The sequence below is a fragment of the Equus quagga genome, chromosome 10, assembly GCF_021613505.1.
Source record: "Equus quagga isolate Etosha38 chromosome 10, UCLA_HA_Equagga_1.0, whole genome shotgun sequence".
NCBI lineage: Eukaryota > Metazoa > Chordata > Mammalia > Perissodactyla > Equidae > Equus > Equus quagga.
Window position 1 is genome coordinate 23964925 of NC_060276.1, and position 22413 is coordinate 23987337.

General features: G+C 37.2%; 1 protein-coding gene across 1 annotated transcript in view; it reads left to right on the top strand.

Annotated features, from left to right (window-relative positions):
* The first annotated feature begins 13290 nt into the window (after positions 1 to 13290).
* The window catches only part of TENM1 (teneurin transmembrane protein 1), a 526446-nt gene continuing 517323 nt past the window's right edge, over positions 13291 to 22413 (top strand). The window contains exon 1 of the mRNA XM_046672513.1: positions 13291 to 13507. Coding sequence (XP_046528469.1) covers positions 13291 to 13507 — 217 coding nt within the window. The remainder of the gene's footprint in view (positions 13508 to 22413) is intronic.

The following is a 22413-nucleotide window of genomic DNA, read 5'->3' on the forward strand; positions in this document are numbered from 1 at the left end:
TTCCTCACTCAAAAAGAGGAAGATTGGTGACAGAGGTTAACTCGGGGTGAATCTTCCTCAGCAAAAGAAAAAACAATTCTCCAAAAGGATTTTGACTTTTATTATCTGAAATTTCAAACATACATAGAATTAGAGGGCATGATTGAATGAACCCAATGCCTAGCCATGACAAAACTTCAGTAATTTTCAACTCATTGACAATCTTTGTTTCATCTACACCCCACCCTGTTCCCTCTCTTGCCTCCCTAGATTTTTTGAAGTAAGTCCAAATTCTCATATAATTTCATCCATGAAACTTCAGTATATGAGCACAAGATGTGAAGACCCTTCTTTAACCTAATTATAATACTATATTGTGGCTTAAAAATAAACAATAAATTTTTTTTTTGAGGAAGATTAGCCCTGAGCTAACTACTGCCAATCCTCCTCTTTTTGTTGAGGAATACTGGCCCTGAGCTAACATCCATGCCCATCTTCCTCTACTTTATAAGTGGGACGCCTACCACAGCATGGCTTAGACAAGCAGTGCCATGTACACACCCGGGATCTGAACCAGCAAACCCCAGGCCACTGAGAAGTGGAACGTGCGAACTTAACCACTGCACCACCAGGCTGGCTCCTAAACAATAAATCTTTAATATCAATAGACATGGTGTCTATTTCCAAATTTCCCAGACTATCTTATAAATGTGTGTGTAATTTTTTCATTTCTTTGTTCAAATGAGAATCCTAATAAGATGTACATGTTACAATTTATAGATATATCTCTTAAATCTCTTTTAATTCCTATACTTACCCTCCTACTTTTACTTTTTTTTCTTGCAGTTTATTTGTAGAAAAAACTGGATTGTTTTTTCTATACAGTTTCTCACACTCTTGATTTTGCTATTTGTATCTCTATTGCATTATTTGACATGTTTCTCTGTCTCTAGCACTTTCTATAAACTGGATGTTATATCTAGACTAGTACTTCCTGATAGAAATATAATATGGGACACATATGTATTTTTTAAATTCTGGGAGCCATATTAAAAAAGAAAAATAGTAAACAGGTGAAATTAATTTTAATAATATATTTTACTTAGCCCCTTGATATCTCCAAATGTTATCATATCAATATGTAATCAGTATAAAATTATTACTGAGAAATCTTACATTGTATTTCTTATATTGCCTTTGAAATACCAAGCAAAAAACCCATAAATCCCTAATATCTAGCAGTTTGATAAAATCCCACCATTAAAAGATCTGTGATTTGGGCAGTACTTCTGGCTGTGGCTAATGAGGATCTACAAATCTACTTCCTAAAAAACAACTGTATGCTATAAAACTCAACAAGTTGACAGAACAACCCTTTAAGCACCCTGGAAATCAACCAAAGGCCTACACCAATCCAAGAAGCATTTATACTTGAATACATTATTGGACTTTGGGTAATAAAAGTGGGAATCTATAGTGTTTTGGCCTAGAGCTACTCATGCTTGGCCTCCCTTCCTCTGAAACACACACACACACACACACACACACATATAGGTCAATGCCCATGGCAGGGCAGGCTGTAAGAATTGTAGCTGTACTGTGATGGTTGAAGATGGTTCATTTGATGTGGAGAGATGCATGATGCCCATATCCAGTGACATTGTTAGTAAAAGTGACAATCGTAGTGGAGTTGAGCCAATGGGGAAGGCCAGCAGTTCCTCTAACCTGAAGTTGTGAAAAGCACATTTCTGTCTGAGACTGAACACATGCAGCAGACAATGGAGACTTGAAAGGGCTCAAGGCAACCACACACTGTTAGTCAACCCTGAGGTAGTGCATAGAGAAGACACAAAAAGATTCAATGGAAATAAAGGTTGTGGCAAACTTGAAAATGGCATGAACTTTGAATGTGCACTCTTTCCCACACACAGATCCATTGGCAAAAGATAGAATCCTTACAGGCTCGAAGAGGTTGAGCACAACCTCTGTGCAATCATTGACTGACCGCAAAGCTACAGGGACACAGAGTTCCCCCTTAGGAAACCAGACTTAAAAAAAGAATATAACAAAACTACTGACCAGAGAAATCAGCAGCTGCTCATCATTGGGTAACATATTTCACAAACTTAGCTCAGGTAGGTTACTAAATAAAGAAAGAAAAAAATCGGCAATAATTACTTTCAGGGGAAAAATCAGAATCCAAAGTTGCCACAATGATATCCAAAATGTCCAGATTTCAACAAAAAATTATGAAATATGCAAAGAAATACGAAAGTTTGACTTATACTTAGTAAAAAAAAATTAGTGAATATAAACTGTCTCTGAGTGTCTCCAGAGTGTCTCAAGATGTTGCAATTAGCAGACAAGTCTTCAAAGAAGCTATTATAAGTATGTTTAAAGAAGTAAAGGAAACCATGAATAAAGACTTCATGGAAAGTATGACAAAAATGAACAAATTAGTGATTTTCACGAAGGAAGTAGAAATTATAAAAAGAATGAAATGAAATTCTGTGATTGAAAAGTACAATAATTGAAATGAAAAATTCACTAGAGGGACTCAACAGCAGATTCAAGATAACGAAAGAAACAATCAGTTAACTTAAAGATTGATCTATAGAGTTGTCCAATCTGAATAACAGACAGAAAAAAGATCAAAGAAAACTGACAGAGCGTCAGGGACATGTGGGGCAACATCAAGAATACCAACATATACACAATATGAATCCCCGCAGGAGAGGTGAAAAAGAAAGGGGCAGAACATCTTTAACAAAAATATTAGCAAATTTAACACAAAAACATGTAAAAAGGATTATATTCAGAAATAGAAAGGACATGAAATACTAATACATGCTACATCACGGATGAAAACGAGCATTATGAAAGCATTGTCAAAGAATCCAGATGCAAAAGACCACATATTGTATAATCCCATTTATAGAAAATGTCCAGAGCAGGCAAGTCCATATTGGCAGAAAGTGTATTAGCAGTTGCCAGGGGCTGGAGGGAGGTTGAATTGGGAGTAATTGCTTAATGGATGTGGGGATTATTTTTAGGGTGACGGAAATGTTTTCAAACCGGATGGTAGGGGCCGGCCCTGTGGCCAAGTGGTTAAGTTCGCATGCTCTGCTTAGGTGGCCCAAGGTTCGCTGGTTTGGGCCCTGGGCACAGACCTATGCCCTGCTCATTGAGCCACGCTGTGGCAGCATCCTACACAGAAGAACTAGAAGGACTTACAACTAGGATATACAACTGTGTACTGGGGCTTTGGGGAGAAAAAAAAAAGGAAGATTGAAAACAGATGTTAGCTCAGGGCCAATCTTACATACACACACAAAAAAAACTGGATGGCGGTGATGGTTTCACAACTCTATAAATGTACCCCAAATCATAGAATTTTACATTTAAGATGAGTGAATTGTATGTTTTATAAATTATATCTCAATAAAGCTATTTAAAAAATAGTAAACAAACCAACAAAAACAAAACAAAAAGATCAGTAACATTGATTCCCTGAATAATATTTTCTCAGAACAATAGATAACCTAAGATTGGTACATTTACAGTTGCAAAAGTCATTAATTAATAATCATCACTGTGTAAATTGTTTACAGTTTACATGGTGCTTTCATATGTATTATTTCATTGGAGTCATCTTCCAGCACTCTGAGGGAGAAAGGACATTTAGACTTCATTATGCAAAAGGAGGAGAGGTTAGCTGATTTATCCAATGTCATACAGTAAGTGACACAAGATGCGCCCAAACTCAGACTTCCTGACTCCAAGTTCAGTGCCCTTCCTGCTACATTATGCCAAGTTTGCTCTCTGTGGAGGCAACCCAATTATAATTACATTGTATTACTCCCTGTAGGTGAATACAGAAATTTCGATATTAGAAAAGGGAATCACAAAGGTGAAAATTACACTTCAATCTGTGCTATGTTCTTACTGAGTATTTGTTGGTAGGGAGGCTGAGGAAGTGTAGTTAATTTCCTGCTCGTGGCCTGGAATGGTGCAGAGATCTGTATGAAACTGACCACACATTGACCCAGCAACACCAAGTCCAGTCTAGCCCTCTTTCACCTGGGGTGTCTAGTAAATGCAAAAGGTAGTAGGCAGGGAAATTGTGTTGCAAACTGATGCCTGATAACATTGCAGAGCAGCCATGATTTTATGGTTTTACTGATTTCACTCATGGCATCTTAGGACCCTTGTGCTCACATCTAAATTCCCTCTTTCCTGGGCATCTTTTTGCCATCCTTGTCCAAGACGCTAATTCTCTGTTACATAGGCAATGCCTTTCTGATGCTTTGGAGGATTTAGAGGCTTCTTGGTCTCCGAATCTGCAACCTAAAATCTTGCTTCAGTTTCCCACTCTGATTTTAGCAGCTTCCTTTGAATCTTATTTCAGAGAGTCTGTGACCCTCACATAGCAAAGAGATTAAGAGTACATGCTTTGGAGCTGCACCTTTTGCATTTGAATTCCATCCCCATGAGCTGTGTGATCTTGGTGAAATTAACCTTTCTGTGCCTCTGTTTCTTTATCTGTAAATGAGGAAAACATATCTCATTATGAAATTTTTGAGGATTAAATGCAATCATGGATATAAATTACTTAAAAGAGTACCTGGATCTTCTTTCTAGTCCTTTTACTTCTGATGATAATAATAATAGTAGTAATAATAAATGTTATTATTCAAGCAGTTAACAACTTGAACTTATACTGAGGGCTTTCCCCTGGTACTTATATTTTAGAACTTTCAATCAGATCATTTTCATGTGCTGGTCATAATAGCCCTGTGAGGTTCATAAGATTAATGATATTAGGTATTTCCCCCACTTTATAGATAAGAAAATGGTAGCACATTACTTTGTCATAAAGCTGGATCTAGAACCTACATTTTAGGATTCTCTCAAAGGGCTCTTTCTAATATGGCCTGCTGCCTTTGGCATAGTTAGCATTTTCCCAGAGGAGCAAAACACTTGGTGCAAACCCCGGCAATCATTATTAACCCATGTATCCACCTCTATGATTAAGTCACTAAAGGGTCTACATCTTTGTAGCATATGTTATGTTAATTTGATTAGCTCCTTTTCCATCTAATATTTAACATAATTGAAAATGAGGTTCAAGTAGTAAGCAGTGAAAATGTTTCTGCTCCCAGTTGTCACACATGAAACTTGAGAGGGTTACTGATAAAGTACAAATTTCACTGAACTAACGCAGAAGATGGATGACAATAGACAGCTATGATTAATACTTGCTATTTACAAACTATGGAAGAAAGTGATATCTCTGGTTGTTCAATACCTTATTTAAAGCCTATTACTTTTCAAGATGCTATATTAAATTTGATGCTACATTTTGGATAAGTACGTTAATGCTAAAATTACTGTGAAATTTATAAAACCTCAATGGATTTCACTGTAACGAAAATGAATTGAATATGATTGTTTACTTGGGGAAATAAGTAGTTATTGTTCTTCTCCAAAGAGTAAAGATGCTTTTATGTGTTGAGTTACCTTCAATTTTCTCGAAAATTGTTCTCCGTATTACGTGTTTAACTGATTTACATAATCCACCACAAAGGATATTGAGAAGTTATAAGAGAAAGATAATTTGAAATTACTTTAGGAAGTTGTTAGAGTTCCAAAGGAGGTGGTGTGATGGAGATAGATGTCACTGCAGCTCAGAGATGTATTATTATTTTCAAATTACTAAGCGATAGAGATGTGCTAGGTAGTTACACAATTTAAAACTAACTCTGCCTCAGTGAACTTGAAAGATGAACCAGAGGTGCTGTGCCCTCATTTTGGCACGAACTAAGCTGTTGCCATTTATCTAATGGGATATTATGAAATACTCAATAAATCTACAAAATCATCATATATATATTTCCAGTCCCCAAGAACTTTGTCCAAACTTTTGTGTGTGTGTGTAGTAGACAGAAGAGTTTTAGAGTCTAGATTACCTAAGCTGTGATGAAAAATTTTAAATGAGAGTAAATGTCCAAAATAATTGGTCTAAGGTTCTGGATATTTAGTTTTTAAAAAAAAACATTTTCCAAGTCAGAGTTTCTTTGTGGAGTCTGGTGACACCACCAACTTTTCCATTCCCTAATTTTTCTTTCTCTCCACTTGTCTCCTGTGATCTAGTGTCAGTGTCCATAAAAATGTTAGGAGCTTTTAATCCAAAAATAATGAAAGAAAATAAAGACACAAGCAGCCAGAAAAAACCAGAGCATCTACAGGAAGAGATGTGAAATTAATTAATCATCACTAGTTGTGGAATTAAGTGACTTCCATTTTTCTCTTTCAAAATGGCCTAAATAGCCTGCAGAGGCACCATGAGAACATCAGCTACAGCTGTTCTCACAATTCAGTCAGATCAATTTTGACAGAATATTTTTCTAGGAGGGACCCTTCAATCTTCTATTGTAAGATTTTAAAAATGCTAATAGAACTATTAGCTTAAACAAACACATGCAAACCACTGCATTAAATGGAATTTCATTTCAATTCTTGAGTGTTCTCTCTCTGATGTACTAGGATATCTATGTACCACAAAAGCAGTCTACTTCGAAAACCATCATCTCCTGGATAAGAAGTCCCATATGCAGTACATAAAATTCTCAGCCTATCTCCTGAAAAATGATGATTTATTTTTCTTTTTGTTTACTAAAGTTTTATGGCTGTATACATGAGACGCCAAAGTAACTGGCCAATTCATTGGCAAAATCAAACTAGTGCTTTAGGCTTTATGTACCTATCTGGGCTCTCCTCATAAACAAACTGATATATATATTTTTTATATTAAAATTCAGTCAAACTACAATTTATTTCGTGAATAAATGAAGTCAATCAAACAGCTGCCGAGTAATTAGACACTAACAAATTGTTTTCAGAATAACTCTTGGTTTTAACAAGTTTGTCATATTTTTCTAAAACAACTGATTTATGTGCAGCCAGTGATCATGCTTTCCTCTTAGTGTAATGTTCCTTCATCTAAACAGAACGCAAATAAAAAGTGCAAACACCATACCATGAAAGATAGTTTCAGCAAATATTATAGATAAAGGATGAATTTATTTGGTATATTGTACCAATATAGTTTAATTTTTTAAAAAACGCACTAAGGTCCTCAGTAGATAAATGCACAAAGGCCATGAATAGTTCACGAGGAAGGAAATAGAACTAGCAAACACATGCAGAAAAAGTTCAGCCTCACTAATAATCAAGGAAATGCAAACTAAAAGAAGATAGCTTTAATTTACTTATTGCAATTAGACATTAAAAAATGATACTCAAAGTTGGCTAGGGTACAATAAGAGGAGAGTGTTCCCACACATTGCTAATGGCGGTGTAAATCATTGCAATCCCCCAAAGCCACAAACATGTTCAAATCTTTTGGCTCATTAATTCAACTTCTTGGAATATACCCTAAGGAAATAATAAAAAAATATTGAAGATGTTCATGTTATCTTAGTATGACTTCAGTTATAATACTTGGGGAGGGAAGAATGGAAATACCCAACAATAGGGGAATGGGTATATAAATTATGGTACATCTACTCTACACTGTTATTAAAAATGATGGTTATAGAAATTCTGTAGAAATGTGAAAAAATATCTAGAGTGGAGGAAGCAAGATGAAAATAATCTATGTGTATGTTACGACTGGAAAGAAATGGGCCAGAATGACAGCAGTCACTCTTACAGGCTGGTAGGAGTATGGGAGAGATTTCTCCCTCATTTTTGTGAAGATTCAAGTGATCACGTTACTTTCATAGTTTTTTTCCCCCACAACAGTTCACTACTCGTTTCCTTAACAAAAACAAAGAAAAGTGAGAGAAGAGTCAGCCAATAGTCCACGTTCCCTTCAAGGGCTTCCTAAGTACAGTGTTTTCTGAATCAGTCAATCTGCATTCATGTAAAAGGTCTTTATTGAGGAAAGATTATTGTAATAATTCCAAATAGTACTATCTCCTTTTGCTAGCTATGTTCCAGGTACTGAGTGGCCTCATTCACTCTGTCTATTGTGCCATAAAGGCCTGTTCTCCTTGGGCAATGTCCTATGTAACCTTTAATTTGTTTTCTGGAGTGGAGCAAGCCTTTTTGGTGAAGGACCCAACCTATAAACAGCTACTATGAGTAGGACAGGCCCTGTCTGTGCTGAGGGTAAACCAGGAACAGTCTTCCCTTTTGAGAGGCAGTATATGTGATTAAGGACGAGAAATGGAAAGAAAATAATGGCATAGAGAAAGAGATGAGGAGGTTATCCCCGATGCATAGATATATACACAGACCCATAGATTCAAAAGTAATATTTTAGTTAAACTACTCTATAATAGATTGGAATGTGTGTGAGAGGGTTGGGAAGAGGGAGAGGAAAGGAAGGGAGAGGAAGGAAGAGGGAAAGATAAATAACATAAACTTGGACTTGAATATACCCACCATTTTATTGGCCAATCAATCTAAGCTTCCCTTCAATTTTGTATACTATCATGAGATTTCAGAGCTGGAAGAGCTCTTTGAGAGAATCTGATCTCCTTATTTTACATTTAGAGAAAGTAGAGGCCCTGAGAGAGGGGAAGTGATGTACCTTTAGCCACTCTGCCAGGTGTTCTCCTGAAAGACAATGTGACATACAATCATGTGTTGCTTAATGGACAGGGATGCCTTCTGAGAAATGCGTCGTTCAGCAATTTTGTTGTTGTGCGAACATCATAGAGTGTACTTATACAAACCCAGATGGTATAGCCTACTGCACATCAAGGCTATATGGCACTAATCTTATTGGACCACTGTCACATATGTGGTTCGTCGTTGATGGAAGTGTCGTTACGTGGTGCGTGACTGTAGTGATTGAGTGTGGCCTTTGGAGACAGATTGTGTGAACTGAGATCTCAGCTCTACAGCTTACTAGCTGTGTAACACTTAACTGCTGTGTTCCTTGGCTTTATCCATAAAATGGGGCTAAAAATAGTACCTACCTCATAGGATGCTAAAAGAATTAAAGGAGTTAACATATGAAAAACACTTGCAGCAGTGCCTGGTAGGCCTGGTACCTGATTACGGCCATATGAGTTAGCTGCTGCTGCTGCTGCCGCTGTTGTTATTGTGGTAATTATGCCATTCCAAGGCCAACGATTTCCACATACCAAGTTGTCTCTCCACAGCCTTATGATGTCTAAAGAAAGAGACATAAACCTCCATGAGTCTCCTCTGAAGTCACCTTGGAGTTTTATCTTGTTAGCAAGTAGAAAGTGGAAAACACAAGGGTAAACCACAGGTGGTGACATTTGAATGTATGCTATGTGATCTATCTGAATGGATCTTCGGCAGTAGCAAAGATCATTGACTTTTTTGTTTTTCACTCTGTTCCATAGCAGCATGCATTTTGCCAACACAATTTATTTTTTTTAAAGTTTATCATTATCAAAATCATAGAGAAATAAAAAATTGCTTTGATGCAAATAGCATTATATGTACATTTGGTTTTTCTATGAGTTGACAGTATCATCATCATGTCTAAAAACCTTCGCTTGTCAGTGGACCTCCAGGATGCCATGGTGGGCACTGAATGAAAAAATCAGTTAAGCAAATGTGAAGCTATCCTTTACCTTAGAGTTTTTGCAACAGCATCTTTTCAGAATTATTGTGCTCTTAAACTTTGTTAGATTTAAAATATTAGTTTTTTTATTAATGTTTTCCCACTTTTTTATTTTCAAAAAGCAAACTGTGAGTGAAGTCAAGCTCTGCCTTTCAAGACTTTTGTAAATATCACAGTTATATATTTTCTCAGCTCTAGGCACACAGAGTTGTATGTGCCTCCATATCATGTGCCTAAAGAGAGCTGGAATGTATCTTCTGCCATCTGGGTCCACTCACACAAATTTTAAGACAAGAAGTTGTGTTTGAGGATCAGGGAGCGGGGAAGGATTATTCTCTCTTGGTTTATACCAATTGGTGGTTTAAAGGAAGATTGCTTCCAAGGACACCTTGAATAGATGTGACATTCCTAGCTGATTCATAGCTGTGATTAGAACTTTGAAAATGGTTCAAAATGGCTATAGGAATATTTTTTCTCTTTCTCTCTCTCTCATTCACTCACTCAGGAGTTTTCGTGTTGCAAATAAACATATTGAGGAAAAAGAGAATGTCTAGATTTCCATACACAAAAATAAGGGTGATTTTAACATGATAAATCATAGTTGCTAAAACACAACATTCGGCATTAGAAGTGAGATTTTTTCGTTTTTAAATTTAACGTGTTAGGTTTGAGTGGTGTAAGATAAGTTTAAATTTGTACCCAACTGAGGCTTAAGAGGGAGTGTTATTTTGGCCATACCTCTACTATGTTAATTCCAATCAGAGTGAACCAAACTTGATTGAAGGAGCAAGTGAGAGATGGGGTGTGTGCTTTAGAAAATAAAATAGTATCTATTTATCTCTATATTATAACAGAAAGCATTTTATTAAGTTATTTTTAATTATAAGGCCCATGATTGGTATATTTGCATTATCAGTGTCCTTATGTGGGAAATAGCTCTTCATCCCTACTCGGTAAAGTTTCATTCTTTAATGAACAAGGAATTGTATGCGTTGATGAAATGAAGTTAGATGAACTTTATTGATGCCTCTTTTTCCGAGTGAAAGCCCAATCCTCAGCTGCAAAGATGCGTCTCTGAAAGTCTGCTATTGGTACATTTCTCAGTTTGCACTGTTTGTAGCAAAATCAAGGCCTAACATCCAGACACAACTGTCTACCTCCTGAAGAACATGCTATGGAAGACCTAAGAAGAAAGAGACCTAAATTGGCCTTATGACATAGATGCTCAATGGAATTTCAGTGGTTGTGGTGATGGTGTTGGTGATGAACAAATAAGCTAAATCAAGTACAATCCTTTCCCAATATTTTCATCTTTGGTGCGCAAACATTACTTTGTCTTTCTTTATAAGAATCACTTCATTCTGCTTTGTGGTGGAGTTGTTTGTTTATCACTTGCATTAGATTGTTAAATTCCTTGCGGGGCGGAGACTATGGCCTGTTTATTTCCACATTCTTTCTAGCCCCTCCTGTGAATACTGGGCAATGGTTATTCATTTCATTCAACAAGTATTTACCAAGTGTCTACTATATGCCAGACACTGTGCTTATTCTATAGCAATTAATAGAACAGATAAAAATACCTACCTTCATAGAGCTTACATTGTAGTGGGGAGAGACACATGGCAGACAACAAACAAATAAGCAAAATACATAGTATGTCATCTAGTGGTAAGTGCTACGAAAGACAGGAAAGAAGATGAGAAGTGACATTTTTTGGTGGTTTACAAGGGGAGGTTGCAAAGGCCTTGAGGTGTAAACATGCCTGGTATTTTCAGAAATAGCAAGAAGGCTAGTGCATTAGAGTGTATAAGGATTACATGTGAAAGACAGGAATCAAGGATGACTTTAAGGTCTGTGGCTTGAGCAAACAGAAGAATGGAGTTGCCATTTACCAAGATGGAGAAGACTATGAGAGGAGCAGGTTTGGGAAGGGGTGGGAATCAGGAGCTCTGGAATTTTGAACATATTCAGTTTGAGGTGCCTTTTAGATATCCAAGCAGAGATAGTGAGTAGGCAGCTGGATATTCAAGTTTCTGGTTCAGGGGAAAGACCTACGTTGGAACTGTAAATGTGGGAGTGTATAAACAGTGTATGAAGCCATGAGATGGTATGAGACTAGATTGTAGTTGAATCATCAGTATGTATTCATTTACTATACTTTATCTGCTTTCTCTCCAAGTAGTCTCATCTCTGATATTAATTCAGACCGAATTAGGTATCTCTGTAGACCATTTATGGAAATTGCATGTTTAGGAGTTAAATAGTTTCTACTATGTGTGCGCCTAGAGTAGTGCTAAGTGGTGTAGGGGATATAAAGATGAAGAAGACTCAAATTCTGCCTTCAAGGACCTGAACATTTGGTTAGGAAAATAAGACTTCAACTTGTGAAACTTTGTGCACACTACGAAGCATTATGTACCATTGAATGCATCAGTCCACAAGCTTTATTGAGTGATTTCTGTGTTCTATGTGTTTGCTCTACATGCAATATAAATTTCAAAAAGTTAAGTGCTATGCATGACAGGGGAGCCACCATCTAGATGTCTATAGATTTCTTTGAGAATACACATGGTGAAGAGCTAAAGAAAAATAAAGCAGTCCATTTCACTGCAAAGTAAAATCATAAAGTCATTTGGTTTCAAGCTATGTTCTTTTTTTTAACATTGTATGAGAGGACCAAGTTGCAGCAGGGGATGAAAATGATGATAAAATAATGTAAAGAACGAAAATAAGTATATGTTTATAGAGCTTTAAATTTTTCAGAGAACTTTGACATCTCAGATGGCATTTGATCTTCTCAAACCTCTCTGTGCTAAGTAAGGCAGATAATGCCTCTACTGGCCCTAAGAGCCTTAGTGGCTCTTAGCTCAGCGTTCTGTGGGGAAGGGAGGTTCTTTCAGTGATTTATCACGAAGTTTAAAATTTCTATTTCTAAACCTGATTTAGATCCTGCTGTTCCTATACCAGTGTACTCACCAGAAGTGTTGTTTACATTCTCTCGGTACTATGAAGAACAAAAATTTACCACCGCCTAACTCATTAAAAATACTTTGCAAGCCTGAGGCTCAAAAGCCACAGTATGAACACAAAGAGCTCAGTCCCCCTCTAGGACACTTTATTTCATGAGCCTCTCTCACAAAGAATCCTTCCTTTCCTCAGAGCCCCTTTCTCAAACGCAATATTAAACCAGAGGCAAGAATGTGTTTTTTCTGAATGTAGTTCTCTTACCAGTTTTCGTTTCAAATGTGAAATGTGCTGGGTTAATATTTGTACTCCTGGCCATGTTCAAATCTTATAATGTTTTTAATCTAACCACTGATTTTAACATTAAAAACATGCACACACCATGGAACAACGTTGTCCTTTGTTTGAATTCCAATACAAATATTTCTGAAAGCTGTCTTTCTTTTACCTTGAGTATTTTCTGATGCTGCAACCTCCAGCTTAATACTAAATGCTTGGCAATATATGCATGTAACACAGGGTGTTATTATTGCCTCCGGCTAGCTTCGTGTCATCTGGTTTGTCTTTTGCTCCATTCCTTTGATAGTATTATCAGGACCAATTGTGAATCTGCCAGATGCATTTCCTCGCAAAAAGACAAATCTAAGAAGGCTTGTGTTTTTTTCCTCCCTTCCAGGACTGCTTACATTAGAGTTCCTCTTCCTTTTTTTCATGAAACTGAGTTTGATTAATCAGAGATGGAGCAAACGGACTGCAAACCCTACCAGCCTCTGTCAAAAGTCAAGCATGAAATGGATCTGGCTTATACCAGTTCTTCTGATGAGAGTGAAGATGGAAGAAAACCAAGGCAGTCATACAACTCCAGAGAAACTCTGCATGACTATAACCAAGAACTGAGGATGAACTACAACAGCCAGAGTAGGAAGAGGAAAGAAGTAGAGAAATCTACTCAAGGTATGTTTTTATTGGATTTTTATAACTAATATTATTTCTCATTAGGGAATACTTGTGTGCATAAACTTATGTTTCAAAACCAAATTTGCTGATGTTAACTGGTTAGTAATTCGCACTGCTTACATATGCTTAGTGAATGTGTTTCATATGCCAGCGCAGCTGAGGTTGTAGGTTACATGTGCTTTTTATGGATTATGCATGAATTTGGATGCAACAATCCTCTTATCAGAGCATTCAAAATTTGTCTAATCCTACAAATAGCCATTTACAGACTGAAGGATAAATAATTTATAGTAAGATGAAAAGTAAACAGCTAAGTGCTTTTCAAGCCATTGCCTATATGGGACAAAAGTCTCAAATAAATATTTGGTTTCTAAAAGAGTTTTAAAAAGGTTGCTGGAGACCACCAAGCACTGAACAGAATGCTGAAACCTTGAGCAGCACAGTCCCAAGGGAAAGTAAGAATTTGTGGAACCCTTGCTGCTACAGCCTTAATGTGGAGCACATCTTTTGGTCAACCCTGGTTTCTCAATTATGGACTGAAAGACTGTTTCTAATAAATAGAAAACAGGTAGATAGAAATATGTTTTCCTTATTTCTTTTCAATTGATAGATAAGCAGTATTAGATACTGTTTTAACTACATAGAAAAAAAAGATACTGACATTGACACGCATTACTTTTTTTTTAAAGTCAATGCTGAGATGAAGCAAGAAATAGATTTGATTATCTAGATCAGTGGTTCTCAAAATGTGGACCCTCGGCCAGCAGCAGCAGCATCACCCAGGGGACTTGTTAGAAATGCAAATTCTCAGGCTGCACCCCAGACCTACTGAATCAGAAATGCTGAGGCGGGGTGGGATCCAGCAGTCTGTGGTTTTACAAGCCCTGCAGAGGATTCTGATGCACGCCCAAGTTTGAGAACCACTGCTCCATCCCTTTGAAATCTCTTTTACTCAGATGTCTTCAATGATAGCATCTATTTGGGTGACTTTCAAATATTTCTCTTCAGCCCTAACCTATTTCCTGAGTCTAGTCCTAAATTTTCAGTTACCTACTGCACATTTCCAAATGAATAACCCCCTGGCAACTCTAAATCAATATATCTAAAATGGAAGCAATCATCTTCGCACCCCTGATCCTACTCCTCTTCCTTATATCACAGCATCTGTTAGTGACTCTCACATTCTCCCCAGCCATCCATATATGCTTTCCATATCTAATCAGTAACCTATTCCAGCAGATTTAATCTCTAAATGTCTCAAATCCATCTTCTCCTCTCCATTATCATTAACTCTACTCTCATTATATCTTACCTAGACTGTTTTTTGTTTCCTAACTGAGCTCCTTGGCTCTTACCTCATCCCTCTTCAATCCCTTTGCCATGTTGTTACCCCTTCCTTGGAAGGCCCTTCCCTACTCTCTCCATTTATCCATAGTCAACCATTTTTGAGGCCTAGCTTACCAGCATCTGTGCCATAGAGCCCTTGTTGCAGTATCACCCCCTACCACCATCACTACTCCATTGTGAAGGTGATCTCGTCTTCCCTAAACTTCAAGGATACTTTCTTTGTACCCATTACTACTTATTATTAGATTTGTATATGCTCTTCTAGATTGTACACTCAATGAAGATGGGGATCATGATTTATTTATTGATCTCTATTTTTCTATAATACTTGGCATATAATATGTGCTCTATAATGTTTTTAAGGAATAATTTGCTATCGACTGAAATGTAAGTACTTATCATGCACTGAAAACTGCTTTTTAAATACTGACATTGGCACAGATTACCTTGTTTAAAGAATAAGTCAATGCTGAGATGAAAAAAATAGATTTGATTATCTAGATCAGTGGTTCTCAAAGTGTGGAATGTGGACCAGCAGCAGTGGCATCCACAAAACTTGTTAGAAATGCAAATTCTCACGTACTGCCCCAGACCATGTAAAATGCAGTCATTACAAATGAAAGCTACTGTATTCTAATTAGTATTAGAATACTACATTAAAAAACTTTAGGGAGGCTGACCCAGTGGTACAGTGGTTAAGTTCGCACGTTGCCCTTCAGCGGCCCAAGGTTCGCTGGTTCACATCCAAGGTGTAGACGTGGCACCACTTGGCAAGCTATGCTGTTGTAGGCGTCCCACATATAAAGTAGAGGAAGATGGGCACGGATGTAGTGCAGGGCCAGTCTTCCTCAGAAAAAAAGAGGAGGATTGGTAGCAGATGTTAACTCAGGGCTAATCTTCCTCAAAAAAAAAAAAGAAAGAAAGAAAAAGAAAAATTTAAATTGAGTTAAAGATTTAAGATATTCATACTAACATTTAAATATACTTTAAATGTTTCTGATATTGACTATGTTGCTCATTTTTTAGCTCTTAAAATAATTGGTAAAAGTTTTATATCTTTTCAAGTAATTCATTTTAATCTTCCCTATTTATTCAACTAAAGACAGTGTAAATTTGTTATAAAATAATTTTCTTCTCCTGCCTAACTGGCATTTGGGAAATATTTTCCCATGGGAATTCTTTTGGCTCTGTTACACTGTAAGAAGCGTTTAGATCGCATTAAAATATTTCTCTATAAGTTCATCTTTACAGAATATAAACTTACAATTGTGAGTTGTGGGTTATGGGATTGGAGTGTAGAGTACTTGACCTAATATGCTGTGAGTTTAAATAAGAATGCACTTCTGGTGACAGTTCTAAAAATATAAGCAATTTGTACTGAGTCAGTATAAAGAGCTAGCCAGCCTTAGATATTGTCTCTGTGCATTGTGATCAAAATGGATTTTGAGACAAGGGAAGTTTGTCTTCTATGATGCCATTCTAACTTCCTTTCAACAATGTATTACTACTTAATAAGCTTTTATTTAGCACTTGCTATGTGTCAGGCTTTGAGTCAGATGCTGGTGATGGAGATTAGTACAGTAGTTTCCGCTTGTAGGGAACTTATAATGTGGTGCAGAAAACAGACATCAAACAAATTGTTGCAATTAAATGTAGTAAGTACTTTTACAGATAAAATGCTATGGAAGTACCCAGAGGCATCAGGTTCCATAGAAAGATGATATTTGAACTAGGTGTTAAAATTTTCTTAAGAGTTTAGTAGGAAAAGGACATTCCAAGAGGGGAGATTAGCAGGTGCAAAAGAATAAAGCCGTGAAAAGGCCTGAATGGTGAAAATTTCAATATGGCTAGAGTAAGGTACATTGGACCCAGATCACGAAAAGTCTTGCATGCCCAATTTAGGATTTATTTTTTTCCTTTAAGCATTACCAAAAAAAAACCCTTTCAAGTGATGGAGAAATTCCTGATGAATTATAATTTTTAGGCTGAGGAATAGAGAAGAGAATTGTAGATGTGTAAGCAGCAGTGGAGAAGATTGATTGCAATTGGGAAAAATTGGATGCAGGGAGGCAATCTGTGAAGCCACTGAATTAGCCCAGGCTAAGAATGGTGATGAAGGTCTAAACTCCAGCTGTATCAGTGGAAGTGAAGAAGCATATTCAAGAGACATTAATGTGGCAGGGGCTGGCCCAGTGGCGCAGTGGTTAAGCGCGCAATTCTGCTTCTCGGTGGCCTGGGGTTCGCCGGTTCAGATCCCAGGTGCGGACATGGCACCGCTTGGTAAAAGCCATGCTGTGGTAGGTGCCTCAAGTATAAAGTAGAGGAAGATGGGCATGGATGTTAGCTCAGGGCCAGTCTTCCTCAGCAAAAAGAGGAGGATTGGCAGTAGTTAGCTCAGGGCTAATCTTCCTCAAAAAAAAAAAAAGAGAGAGAGAGATTAATGTGGCAGAATTGATGAGACTTGGTAATTGATTACTTGTCGAAGTCCAAAGAGATGACAAATCTGAGGATGAGTCTAAATTTCAAGTTTGGGCAAGTGGGAGGATGATGATCCATTTACCAAGAGAAGGAAAATAGGTGGAGGAGTGGGTTTGCGAGGGAGGAGAATGAGTTTCTTTTTGGATATGTTAAGTTTAAGATGCTTGGGTGACATCCACGTGGATTTTCCCATCAGGCAGTTGGAAATATGTATCTAGAGTTCAGGAAAGAGCTGGACTGTTGATATAAGTAGATTTGAGTTCATCAGTGTCTTATCGTAGGAGATGCCTGGGGATGAATGAGGTTGCTCAGGGAGAATGTGTAGGGTGAGACTAGAAAAAGGCCGAGGACAAAAACTTAAATTTATCATCCAGGAACTGACATAAATGCATTTTCAACCTACAGTAGTTCCCCCTTATCCACAGAGGATACGTTCCAAGATCCCCAGTGGATGCCTGAAAGCAGAGATAGTACCGAACCCTGTATATACTATGTTTTTTCCTATTCACACATACCTTTGATAAAGTTTAATTTATCACCCAAGCACAGTAGGAGATTAACAACAATAACAACTAATAAAATTGAGGAATTATAATGATATACTGTAATAAAAGTTATGTGAATATGATCTCTCTCTCAACATATCTTATTGTACTGTACTCACCCTTCTTCTTGTGATGATGTGAGATGATAAAATGCCTATGTGATGAGATGAAGCGAGGAGAATGATGTAGGCATTATGATATAATGTTAGGCTACTCTTGACCTTCGAGGATAGGTTAGTAGGAAGATCATCTGCTTCCAGACTGCAGTTAACCTTGGGTAACTCAAATCACAAAAAGCAAAACCGAGGATAAGACTTTCACTTCAGTCCAGTGACTTATATAAAGTATAAAGATCCAGGAAGTGAAAGTCTTGAAACTCGATATCATATCTGCCACAGACTCTCTGACCTTTAGAGACACCTAGGAAGCAAAATATGTACTTCTTTGGAGGAGGAAACAATTATCCTACATTAGGCAAAACCATGGGCCCAATTATCATCTTTTTTATGTGAGGTCTGGAATCCTCCTTTTTCTTATTCCATATATTACTACCTATGAGTAAAAGAAAATGGTCTTCATTTTCACAAATATATGTCTTTGGTAGCATCTTGCATCAGCCTAGCTAGAGTTAGGTCTGACTCATTATTTTTAAGAAATAAAATTTTCAGAAAATCATTGAATTTTAAGTCGGGAAGGAAGAAAGCAAACAATGTTGATTGGGCACTGGCTATAGTGTCAGACACTGTGCTAGATGCCTTTCAAGCTTACTAACTGCAGCCTTAAGCAAGTTACTTCAGCTCTCTGAGTCTGTTCCTCATCTGCAAAGTTGACTTCATTATCATCATCATCAACACCATAATCACAGTAATAATAATAATAATAATAATAAGCCTTGAATAGTACTTACTCTGTCCCAAGACTGTACTAAGTGCTTTACATTTGTTCCTCATAAACACCTTTGAGGTATGAGATATTATCCCCAGTTTACAGATGAGGTAACTGAGGCTTGGGAAGAAATAACTTGCCAGACTTTTTGCAGCTATGAAGTGGTGAGAGTGAGACTGGAAGTCAAGTTGATGGCTACAGAGTTCCCATTGTTCACTAAGCTACACTGCCTTCCATACCTACATCATGGGTTTGTCATAAGGTTTAATTGTGATCATAAGTGTGAAAATGTTTGGGAACCCAATAAATGTTAGTTTCCCTTCATTTCTTTCCTCAACAACCTTGTCAGCCTCTTTATGTTCCAATGACCAGGAGTTTAAAAGGAAGTTTAAAGAGCTTTTCCAATTCTGATTATCATTAAAAAAGGGCAAATGATATACTATATAATTTGTAATGAAATATCCCTGAGTCTGTTTGTTTCTACTTTTTAGGGGAGTCATTGTGTCATCCAGCTCAGGGCTTGGTTTGGGGAAATATTAATAAGAGGAAATACTTTATCCCATATGAAAGTATCTTCATATTCTTATCTTTATTTGCTAAGAAAGCAGCATCCCCCCCCCCACACCGTGTACACACAGAGTGCTGGATTCTAAAAGTGATTTTCTTATTTTCCAAAAGCTTTCGAATTAAGGGATGGACACTAATCTGGTATTATTCACAATTCTTTACTAACAGGATGAATGAGCCCTAGGCAAGCTTATTTTATATAATTTTTGGCAGGTCTAATAACAGGGGTAGATTTCCTGGAGGCACACAAGCTAGCAGTTGTTCCCAAGCAGCCTCATTTCCAAGGGAGGCATAAATTAACTGAGAAATTAGTATAAGTCAAATGAAAATATAAATATGTGGATATATAAAACCATCATAATTTTAGTTATGAGAATTGCTGTATAATTTTTATAATAGATAAGATTAGTTTTGAATATAGCCATTTTACCAAAAAGTAACTATGAATGAAAAGTCACTCATGCATAAACAAGAGGTATGGTGAGGATCTATTAAAAACCCTGCAAGAGTATGGATTCCTGAGATACTTCAGCTGACACAAACATTTCATTTCTCCCTTCTCAACCTGCTTTTCTGTGACTTCCCTTTCTCATACCGTTTTTGGTTGGTTGGTTTGTTGTCTTCCTCTTTCTGTATTACAACGTAAGCCTAAATCTCACATTATCGCCATCTGGTGGAAAAAGTTTAAAAATGCCAATTTGTATTTACCAAGATTACATGGAAGCAAAGTTTATCTGTCTGTCATCCATCCATCCATCTACCCATCCATCCATCCACCGATTCATCCACCCTTTCATCCATCCATCCAGCTAGCCAGCCAGCCAGCCAGCCAGCCATCCACTCATTTTTTCATTTACTCATTTATGCATCAAACATTCATTTAGTGCCAACTGTGTTCCAAGTACTGTGCTAGGAAGATGAAGTTCACCTTGAAATAAATAGACAGAAGTGACTATTATTTTTTCCCCTCCTTGTCCCAGGCTAATAAACCGCTCACTTCATCTCATAGCAGAAGCTACTCAAGCAGCATTGCCACTTTTGGGTTCAAGGAGTAGACAGAAGCCCAAATTTGAAAAGCACATTTCTAGGTTCTTATTTCAAGCAGTTAGCAGTAGTTTAAACTATTGTTTGCTTATATCTAAACAGTTTGGATAACAGTTCTTACAAAAATTGTGAAAGAACTCCTAAACTCAGGATCTGTATTTATGTGGTAAAGACCACAGATGGCAGGTCTAATATAATGTAGCAAAGTCTATAAAATGAAAATTTCAACAGCATTTGATCACATGTAATGAATTTTCTGCTGTGAGCATGTTATGCTTCTAGTTGTCACGTTTCCAGCATAAAAATCTATAATGACTACCCTGAAAGAACTTAGACTATAAGAAAAAACTAAGTTGTTTAGCAACAACTCTAATTGGCTCATGTCTTTCAGCCTGTATCATTTATTCATGAAAACTTATTCAATAAAAATTCATTTATATAGCACCTAAAACTGGGGTGGGATGTCCATGGCATTTGTGCCATTGCTCTCTCAAGCTGTCCCGTGGTAGACATCCCTAATCAAATCGTGGTGCTCTTTCTTATTGAGCCCAACTGCAGATGCACATCCTCATCAACACAGCATTCCATGCAAGCATTGTCAATCAATGAGGGTTGACAAGAGAGATAAAACCTATTTCCTATCTGAGGTCTGCTTACCTGTGCCAAGTTCTGTGTTAAACTTTGAAGATATATGGATAAATAAGAAGCAGTCTTTGCCCTGAAAGAATTCAGAGTACAGTTGGGAAGGCAGATATAAATCAGCAAAGCGATGTAATATGATTGATGTTATAATAGTGATATATGTAAAGTACTACGAGTCTCAAAACTAGAATCACGTACCCTGCTTGGGGAATGATAACAATGATTGTAAGAGAAATATCTAACATTTATTAAGCACCAGGCACTGAGTAAGATGCTTTAGATGGATTATATTATTTAATCTTCCCAATAATGCCATGAGATTGGGATCATTATTATCCCCATTTTACAGATAAGTAAAATGAGGCACAGAGATGCTAAGTAACTAGCCCATTATTACAGAGGTACTAAGTAATAGGACTTGAATTGGAACCCGGGCAGTCTGATGTTAGAGCCCACTGCCATGACTACTATGCAGAGATAGATAGCTCTAAATTCATAGCTCGAGTTCTTGGAAATGGTGTCACTGTGTGCATGCATGTGTGTGTGTGTGTGTATTTGGACTCATGTATAAATAGGTGGCTCCTGAAGCTTTGGGAGTAGAAGAGATCATCCAGTGAGAATATGTACAGTCAGAAATAAAGAAAGCCAAATGTGATACCCTGGGAAACACTTGAATTTTAAAATAGCAGGCAGAAGAAAATAGGTGGGCTTGAGATGTCAGAGAAGAATCAAAAGGAAGGGGTATGACATAAGCCAAAGGAGGAGACTTTCCAGCAGGAAGATGTGACTACTATTGTCAAGCATTTCAGAATCAACAATTAGATTGAGAATTGACAAAAGACAGTAAAACAGGCAGTTTAGAAGGTCATTATTGACTTTAGACCAGAGATTTTCCACCTTGACTGGACAGTAAAATTACCTGGGGAGTGTTACAAAACCCAGTGCCAAGACTGCTCCTCAGATCAATTAAATCAGAATTTCCAAGGGTGAGACCCAGGCATTTTTTAGATCTCCTCAGGGGATTCCAACGTGCATCCAAGACAGGCATACACTGCCCTTTTCAATAATCTTAGGAAAGACACCAAATCACAAGGATTTGAAGAGTGAATGAAAGTAAATTTGTGATGACTGGAATAAGGCTCTGCTGGAGGATGTTTAAGGATCTCAGGTGGAAAGAAAGTCTTTGAAAGGGGAAAGTTCAAGGCTTCCTATAAGACAGGAAGTAAGTTCCGAAATGGAGTGGCAAGAGTTAAAGTTGATGTCTTGATAATCTCAATTTACTTGGATAAAGACGATACCAGGTTATCTGCTGAAAGTGTGGATCAAGTCAAGAGCTTCAGGTGAGTAATGAGAGATTTTTGACTAGACCAAGAGGGAGTTGTACATACATATCTG